General features: G+C 41.0%; 1 protein-coding gene across 4 annotated transcripts; it reads right to left on the minus strand.

The window, feature by feature from the left end:
* Positions 1 to 5,950: 5,950 nt before the first annotated feature.
* LOC147444658 (uncharacterized) lies at positions 5,951 to 7,713 on the minus strand. Of its 4 annotated transcripts, none has more exons than XM_086527916.1 (3): positions 7,585 to 7,713; positions 7,302 to 7,383; positions 5,951 to 6,909 (listed from the first exon to the last, which is right to left on the minus strand). In XM_086527916.1, exons 2-3 carry the CDS (start codon positions 7,312 to 7,314, stop codon positions 6,368 to 6,370), a joined length of 555 nt encoding a protein of 184 aa, XP_086384042.1. In that variant the 5' UTR covers positions 7,315 to 7,383; positions 7,585 to 7,713; the 3' UTR covers positions 5,951 to 6,367. The 4 variants fall into 4 exon arrangements, with proteins under 4 accessions (XP_086384042.1, XP_086384043.1, XP_086384041.1 ...); XM_086527917.1 differs by having other exon boundaries at positions 7,302 to 7,380; positions 7,585 to 7,707; XM_086527915.1 differs by having other exon boundaries at positions 7,302 to 7,380; positions 7,471 to 7,619.
* Positions 7,714 to 9,522: the final 1,809 nt, after the last annotated feature.

The raw sequence follows: 9,522 nt of genomic DNA on the forward strand, positions 1-9,522 counted from the left end.
TTAAGACCTCCCAGCTTTGGCTTGTTGGGCGGCTCGAGCTTTGTAGTCTTCCGTCTTGTTCTCTGCCTCTGTCTGTGCTTGTAAATTAGCTAGGTGGGCTCTCTCGGTCCCTGCTCTCTCCACTCCTCCTGCACCCTTTGTTTCTCTCTGCCTTCTGGTTTCTTTGTGCTTCTTTCTCAGCTTCCTCTTTGTTTTGCCTCTCTTCACCTCTTTTCCATCTCTTGGCTTATTGCGCTTCCGAAATGGGGTCATCTGATATTACCTTGATCACCTTTTTTTTGAACTGCTCACCAAATTTCCATAGTGTAGTAGTAGTTTCCACTATTGCTTGAGCGCCAGGTACTATGACAACAGGCGGGACCTCTTGATTTAGCAGCGAACCCTCGTATTCTTCTTCACTTGTTCTTCTTTCTTGTGTGGCTCTCTATAGAGATGTGATTGGTGAGGGAATCCGCAGAGGTGTGCGGTTGGCATGATTTAATGGTGGGAGATCACCAAAAATCTATCGCATGGTGATTGGATCCTTTGGATTTGAAAGCTGGGGAGGATGTTGGTGGGCTTCTAGAGTGGGTTGTGGTGGTGGGTTATCTATATGTGGTTGAAGTTGTGGATTTGAAGCGGTGGATTCAACATGAGATGTTGGTTGTGGATTTACTACGGTGTGAGTGGTGGTGGTGGCATTGATGTGCGTAGTGGTTTGCTCTTGTGTATCGTTTATGTAGTGCAAGATATGAGTGTGTGCTCGTTTGGGCTCGAGAGGATCTCATAGAACGTACAAATGAAAAATGGACTTCAAGTTTTAAGTTTTGACTTATATAGTATTCAAAGTTTTTAAAAATGTTTAAAAAACATAATAAAACTCATAATTTTTTATAAAAAGTAAAAAATAGACGAAACTTCACGCACGAAACCACTGATTGTGCCGTCAAAAAATCACCTGGCATTACAATGCATGTTTACGATATAAATGGTTAGTGTCAAAAATTTATGATTTTTTTAACTCAACGCCGGTCATTTCGTCACCTTCATCTGAAACTCTTTTTTGCACTCAAAGCATGATACGATTGTGGTCGCCTTACGTTAACCACTTTTGCTATACTGCATTTTAGACTTTTTTGCACTCTAGTCTTCTTCCTCTCTCTCCCCGCTAAAACTATGTAGAACCAATTGAGCATCTCATGTAGGGCATTGCTCCTTCTATCTCCATGATGTGTATTTTTTAAGCATACTTCTTTTGCTTGATAGTGTGAGTGATCCATTCCTAGACTACTCGAGATGCCCAATGAACCATAGGTGTCAAGAATGCACCATGTGCAAAAAGAATGTGCTACCAAAAAAGAGAAGACTTAGATTCTAGAGACTAAGTGTTCAACCCACCTTGCATTTTGTTAGGTGTGTTTCCCCCCAAGCATCAATGATTTGCACTGTGAAACTATTGATTGGAAACTTCAAGGTGGAGATCTCATGAGAAGTTAGCTTTGCCTTTTGAAGCAAATAAAAAATATCGTCGATTGCCACGCATGAGTGCGCTTAATTCCAAGGCTTGCTTCGTTATCTTTGTAGGTGGTAATGTCACATCTTTTTTCGCAACTAAAACTCAGTGGGACTTTGGTAGCTTGAAAACAAATGCTTAGCTTTACTACTACCCATACATATCTCAACAGGGAGATCTTGTGTACTTCCAGATGCCTTCTTGTCCTTTAATAGCTCAACTACACCACCATGGAGATCAACACTTGATAGAATAGCCTCAGTCTTTTCTACACTCTTCCCATATTTCTGCAGGCTCCATATTCCAAGCATAATTAATATGAAGCATTAGCAACTTGTCAGAATTTGTAGATGGACATAAAGGGTGGACACATGCACGCTTGGTCACAACTTAGGATATCTTGAAACCATTTTTGTAGTGCTTTACTCATTGTTTGTGTTTGGGCAACCCTTCGAAGAGTTGACGGCAACTTTGCCACCCTTTCCCTTACCACCCTTTGACTTGTTGGCCTTTGCACCCGTGCCTTCAGTTTCAATCAAGACTCTATTGTGGCAGAAATAAATGGATGGAAAGAGGGTCATTGCACCTTGTTTGCACCCTAATATACACTTGAGATTGTCCAAGTCTCTTGTCAAATGCCACTCAACTTTGAAGTACCTAAACCTGAAACTTTCAATCTTTGTCCTTCATGTCGTTGCCGAATAAAGTCAACAATTGGAGTATGATTGAAATACCATTCCAAGGACTCATGTATCTCATGTCAGAGATGAAAATCTGTCAGCCACCAAGTATTCTTCTTTGACTGAACATCTAAACATGCGTTTCTCTTCTCGTTAGCATTTAGCTCAACATCGACACCCACCAAGGCCTTGTTCATCAATGTAATGCTTATGTTGACCTTTGACAATCGGGCACTCATCAAGCTTCATAACAAATATAAATTTACAATCACACTCTTCCTATGTAATCCCATAGACTCCGATCATTGACTCTAGAGATCAACATGTCAACATACATATTTTTGAACTCGTTGTAGTGGAAGGATTTGCTATCTTCCCCAATGGCATGACATCCTCCACATATTGAAATCCTAACAATGCATCAACAAGTGTGAAAGAATTGCAATTTGCCAGCAGTAAGCACAATCTTTCCAACTCCTTGAACAAGATAAGAGGCATTGTCAGCATAAGTCACCGTATTTCCATGAGGGACAGACTCAATAGAGGTAAACAAATCACGATGTGAGGTAATGTGCTTTGTAGCACCATTATCAAAATACCACACATGTGAATCTGCAGCAACTGACATACATGCATCATGGACAATAGGATCATAAGTGCACTCTGCGCTAAATGCCCATTCTGCATCAACATCAGCATCATAATCTCCTTTGATAGAAGACTCTACAATCGCTGCACTTGTATTGGACCCTGTAGTGAATCCAGCCTCTTTCTTCGTAGCATCTTTTGCCTTCAATTTCGGACACTGCTTGATCAAGTGATCATTAGCTTTACAATAATGGCAATGCATCTTCTTTTTGCCCTTATCATGAGAATTGTCAGACGAAGGGCTGCCAGCAGAAGCATTAGGAAAAGAAGTTTTGCCACTCGCAGCAGAGCCAAACACCTTTTCTTTGAGCTGCAATAAAAGCTTGTTCAATTGCACGCTGCCTAGCCCTATTTTTTCTGGGAACTGACTCTTGCAACAGCAATGTGCATAATGCATCAAACTTGACAACTTCAAGATTTCTTTGGGTCATAAGTCTCCAAGTACTAGCAAAAGTTTGGTAAGAATCTCGCAAAGCATCAAGAACACTATGCACAAGTGAACTGTTATAAATGACTTCTCCTACAAAAATTAGTTACTCATTAACATCCTTGACACAAGCAAGGAAAGTTTCCATTTCATCTTCCTCATGCATAATCTTCGATTCCAACTCTTTACGCAGCAAAGCAATTTTAGCCTCATTGCGGCTCGCATAAAGATCTACTAGAATATCCCAAGCCTGTTTTGCAGATTGTGTTGAACGGAGGTGAGGAGTGATAGTGCATTTCACAGACAATGCAATCAATGCATGAGCTTGCGCATCTCTTACATCCCAACGAGCCTACTCAACCGTAGGCAAAACAACTATGACAGCAGCAACCCTGGCAGCAAAATCTGGAGCATCCTCAACATCGCCTGCATCCACAGTACTAAGACGTATATCAATGCCCTGCACAATGTTCCAAACTCCCTTTGACACAAGTACATGTTGCATCAAACTCCCTTTTAAGGGCCCTACAATAAAAAGCCCTTTTAAAGGGTCTATGGGGGTGGGCTCTTATTTAGTAAACTTGCATTTAAGTTAGATGACTTTATCTTCAAGAATATGTTGGATGACTTTATCTTCAAGAATATGTTGGAATACCCAATTTATGTATCCACCAAATTTGTTCCTCCATGCAAACACCAAATTGCCTTCAATCTTTCTTGTCATGGCCCCTCTCTCATGGTTCATGACCTCTGTGCATCTGAGAGAGAAAGGGAGAGGGACATATTCCCCATTTTTGACCTTCAATCCCTTATATAGCTTAATAGCAATATTGCACCCCCATATACCTCTACATGTTCACACTAAGAGAAATTTTATTATATTTCTCTATAGACTCCTCTAGTAAAAAAGTATGTTTAATAAAGCTATCATCATCCATGATATGAAATATTCAACAAGAACTATCAAGCAGATAAAGCACAACATTGTCAAAACCAAAACGCAAAGAGCTAAATAGGTGCAATGAATTTATTGATTGGAACAGGAAGTAGAGTAGACAACAAATAAATCCGACGAAAATAGACGACCCCTTTCAATCTTTTGCTACATCCTCTACCTCCATGCTTGAAATCCTTAACATTCTTTTCTCTTCTTATGCTCTCAAATGCCTTTGCAAGTTTCTATCAGTCCTTTGCTCTCTTCAAGCTTCTAGGTAATGGAATCCACCAAACTAATTCAGAAACCTAAGAAAGTCTCCGTCAATTGCGAAGTTTTGGCGAATGGGTAGAAAGTCCTACTTTAAATGCTTTTCAATGAGTATCCAAGTACTAAAAATCAAAAGTATCATGGTTTGTTTGTTCCAAAACTTCTTCTATGGAATTCCTCAATTTCACATAAGCATACTCTGCCATCGTACTAACACAAGAAGTTTTGGACAAATTCTCACAATAATTCCCACAACAATTTTTTTGACAATGGTCACACAAGTGAATACTCACAATAACCCGGTGGGGGGGCCGGTGGTCCCCTACCCCCAATCGTACCTAGCTAGGTATGCGGTGCCTCTCGAGCAGAAGCTCATGATGTTATTCATTGTATAAAAAACACTGGAAAAGACTCCGTTTTCCTACATGAGAAAATTTCTAAATCTTCTTGTGTATAACTTCATGGAAAATTGGCTAGAAAATTTTCTAGCGTACTAATTTTCTAGTGTTATTGGCTAGAAAATTGGAATACATTAAAGGGAGATTTCTCCTAGACATGTGCTTGAGAGTACTAAAGGAAAATCTCTTGAAGAAAGAGGTATAACAGAAGGGGACAATTTTTATTTCCTAAGTTCTTACATTCTCTTTGTCAAGCCTTCTCTAGAAAATGTGTGTTAATCTATGATTGACCTCAAGTTCTTCAAGAGGCAATACACAGATTTCTACTTTTGGTCCCACTAGGGCATAACCAAGAATTGTGAGTATTCACTTGTGTGACCATTGTCAAAAAAATTGTACGACCATTGTCAAACAGTTTGGCGCTAAATAACGAGATAATGATGAGTAACATGCATTAACTTTGGCTTTAATTTTGTGATAATCTCTTAAAGGAAAAGATGACTTTAGATCCAGTAAATGTGTTACCAGATCTCAAGAAGTCTTTGTGGTCTAGTGTGATACGTGTGGCAAAAAGTTGCAACACAACCCAAAACTTGTTATGGTCACAATTTGTAAAAAGTTCTTCAATATTACATTATTTCTTGCAAGCCCCCACTCCAATAAAAAGCAATGCAATTGTTTACTTTATTAGTAAATGCTCACAAGTATAGGAACCTCATTGAAATAACTTGTCAAAGAACACATCCAAATTAGTTATCAATATGGTGTGGACATAAGCGAACATGCAAGAACCATAAAATGGGTCAATTTATAGCCCATACAAAAGATGTCGCAATTTTTTTAATGTTATCCATGTAAGAAATACCTGCCTTTGATGCAAGGAACACCCTCTGTAAGTCTCAGCTTAATATCGTGCCGTTTTCAATTTCAAAAATGCCGGTTGAGAGCAAGGGAAAAAGGAGAAATTCTGTCTTGAAATAGAGAAAAAGTGTAAAAACCTGAAAAATAAATCTAATGTCCTCTTGCCAAATTCAAGAAAAGGAATTTTATATGTTTGGGGAAAAATGTATTTTCCCGAACACTGGGCGCCACCGCCATAAATAAGAAGGTGAATGGTTACATTGGCCCTCTGATACATACAAGAATAATATTGAAAAGGACCCATATGAGGCTCTTTTTACATAAGAGGACCATTTACAAACTAAAATACAAAAGATGATTTCAATCATTCAGTTTTTCGCGTGCAAAAGTCGAATGTATGCCTACCTCCCTTCGACACTAAGGCTTGGCTTGGTTTAGAGAGACGAAAAGTGCTTTATAATTGGAACGTGACACTGACAATGCATAATCATATAATGCTGAAACCTCTTCAATCACACAAAATAGGGGGAAGCACATCCACATGAAGTTTTTCTCCCTAGTACCTTTCTCTAATGGTATGCCCTTCTATATTCCTTAGGGATCCATAGGGAAACCATGGCAGAAATTGATCAAAATGGCTCGACTAGATCCTCTATCCTAGTGATGCCGTGATGACAAAACATGTGCTTCTACGTGCAAATTGGCATCAAAGGCCACCTCAGTGCAAGGGCTGCCCTTGCTAAAATGCTGCTTATCAATGATGAACCGCGTTTCCTCCACTAGGATACAAGTGCAAACATCCCAAGAGGTAGTAACACGGGTGCGTATTTTGGTGCCCTCAAACTCTTCGTGCATGCGCTCTGTGACCACAGTCTCTCCTTTCATAGACGTGCTACTATCAAAGGGAACCGCTGCAGCAACATCCATTGAGGGGCCATTTCCTGCCCCTGTTACTCCTCCTCCATCAGCCGCTGTGCGCGGAGGCCGACATTTTGGTTTTGAAAGGTCATCAGCAGGGCTCATTTGATGGGCAGAGTTATCAACATTTGGAAGCTCGTTGCGTGGAAGCTGCTCTATAACCTCGACTCTCGACCTGCCCTTTCTCTTCTTCACCAGCTCTATGATGTCTCGTTCATTGAAGCCTTCACCGCGCACAACAATACAGGCATCATCTTCCTTTACTTTCACCTCCTTCACGCCTGCACAGATTAAACTTATGATAGGTGTGATGAACCAACCAGCAATCATTTCAAAACGACATATCATTCTTTCCCAAGATTGCCCAAATGCAGGAAGTAGCGCCACTAGTGAAAAATGCACACAGACCTTTATTACATAAGTTGAGATCTCTACTTGCATTATACCCCCATTTTCCATTCGATCAAGCATTGCAGGTTGCGATTTGTGCAAAAAGCACACAGACCTTTACATACATTACAATCTCTGCTTACATTAGAGCCCCGTTTTCCATTTGATTTGGCATTGCAGGTTGCAAAAGGTAACATCCTTACACTCAATGTGCATCAACAGCCCATTTTATATTACATCCGGTAGACCAGACCGCAAGAGTTACAAACGACAACATTCTTACCCTTGACGCGCATCAGATTCCTGCAAATCCGCTCCCTGCATCCCTTGCAGCAGCCCAGATCCACCTTCAAAACGATACACTGCTGGAAACACGAAAAGGAAAAAGAACCATTCAGTCCGTCAGGCCTTGATAGCTAAAAACACATACATTAAGTAGTTGTTTCCAGCACCATCGAATAGCTCTCTCGTTCTCTCTTTGCTTCCACTGGGATGCAGCTCTCTCTCTCTCTCTCTCTCTCTCTCTGTCTCTGTGTGTGTGTGTGTGTGTGTGCGCGTGCACGCACCTATGCACTCCAGCACGCATCGCGTCATTAGAAGGGCGCTGAGGCCGATTCCTGAGTAATCTGCACGCTTTCCAAAACGACGAATGAACGCTTTCTTTCTCTATCAAATGTGGTCCAGCTCCCCCTCCAAATTATCTAACCTATAGAGTCTACACTATGAATTCAGACTCCGTAGAGAGGGACTTTGAATTCACACGAGAGAGAGAGAGAGAGAGAGAGAGAGAGAGAGAATAAGGGCCTAAGCGCGGGGTTCACACGATCCGCTGGCTCAAATTTGTGCTTTGGAAGCTTTTTCCCTCACCAGTTCAGATGGTCTTAGCGAATTAGGGTTGCCTCTTAGCTTTGTGTTATTGACTGCAACAACCAAAATTGTGCTCTCCGCACTTCACGTTAAAAAGGACATGGTAGTAGAAACTGTTTTGGGGGGGGGGGGGGGGGGGGAGTATTGCCCTTCCTATGGCGGGTCCGAAAATGTCAATTCTATGTTGTGTCCTATGCCATGAAGGCAACACGCCCCTTTCTGCGCCTCTTCCTATGCCTCGTCTAAACCCAGCCTAACCTTTGAATCACCCAAGTGTGGTGCCCAACACTTCCTCGGTTGTACCTTTACATGGTTGCAATTGTTATGGTTCTGAACATGCTTTGCTTGCATCATATTGTCATGCTATGGCTACGTCAAGCCGATGTGATAGACAACCACCTCTTTCATTCAATGACGTGAATAGTTTTGAAAATTGGAGCGCTACTTGAGTCCCTAGGGCACCTAGCACACCCACATTATTGTTTCATGGAAATGTGAGTATGTCTCTATCTTCATCACCTTCAGTAATTCATGTCACCAAAATGAGTTGTCCAATTTACTTAAGAACCAAACATCCTGACCACAGTGTAAGGACATATTTGTGACCCTGAATCATCCAATTTTTGCCACGCCTCTGGATCACCTTTTCTTTAAAACGTCATCCTTGTTAATGCAATTCAACATCACTAATCAATACTTGGTAGGATTTCTCTCACACAACCAACTTAGTTCACAACACATAGGCAACCACAAAGTATGTTATGTATCTACATTGAATTATCCAAAAGGTGTACTCCCATTGAGGAAAGAAGTAAACACAACTTATCAAGGCAAGACCAAAATTGTTCCAATCCAAGCATCCCTCACTTAGATAGCAAAGGTGGCACTCATGACAAGTCTTGGTGCCAAAAGAACCAGTCCAAGTTCCAAGGTTAAGTGATGGTGATGAATGCAGATGGGTGAAAAACAAAAAAATAAAGGCCAATGTGGACAATGGATGTCTCACTACTCAAAAGTCATTGAATCCGCATATATGAGGGTCGTAAGAGTTTGTGTTACCACTTCCATGCTCACAAGCTATAAAAGGCCACCATTTTCTAGTCAAGTAAAAAAGCAACGGAGGCATCAACTTCAGCAAAGTTCAAGAAAATTTAAGCAAAAGTGACATGAGCCTACATCAACCAATTTTACTAGATCAGTTTCTCCCAAGTCCCACCAACATCTTTCCAAGCAATTAGTTCAAAGGTGGGTACCCAAGGATCTCCTCACTGCATAAGGCTAATGTACATGTAGTGGAAAATTTGGTTACTATCTAACCAAGAGCACAATGCAATAATGTCCAAGATAGAAGTAGATTTCATTTCCAAAAGAACAAAGGAATCTCTGAAGGCAAAGCTTGCATGTAGACCAAAATCTTCTAAGGGTGGGTTGAGACGATTCACCGGCACAAATTTGTGCTTTGGAAGCTTTTCCCTTACCAGTTCAGACAGAGGTGGAGGTAGATAACTCACAGAACTGTCTCAGCAAATCAGGGTTGCCTTTGAGCTTTGTGTTATTGGCTGCAACAACGAGAATCGTGCTCTCCGCACTTCACGCTATAAAGGATGTAGTAGAAGAAACTGTTGAGAGGGGGGGGG

The sequence above is a fragment of the Adiantum capillus-veneris genome, chromosome 13 (genome assembly GCF_014529385.1).
Source record: "Adiantum capillus-veneris isolate H3 chromosome 13, ASM1452938v2, whole genome shotgun sequence".
Classification (NCBI taxonomy): domain Eukaryota; kingdom Viridiplantae; phylum Streptophyta; class Polypodiopsida; order Polypodiales; family Pteridaceae; genus Adiantum; species Adiantum capillus-veneris.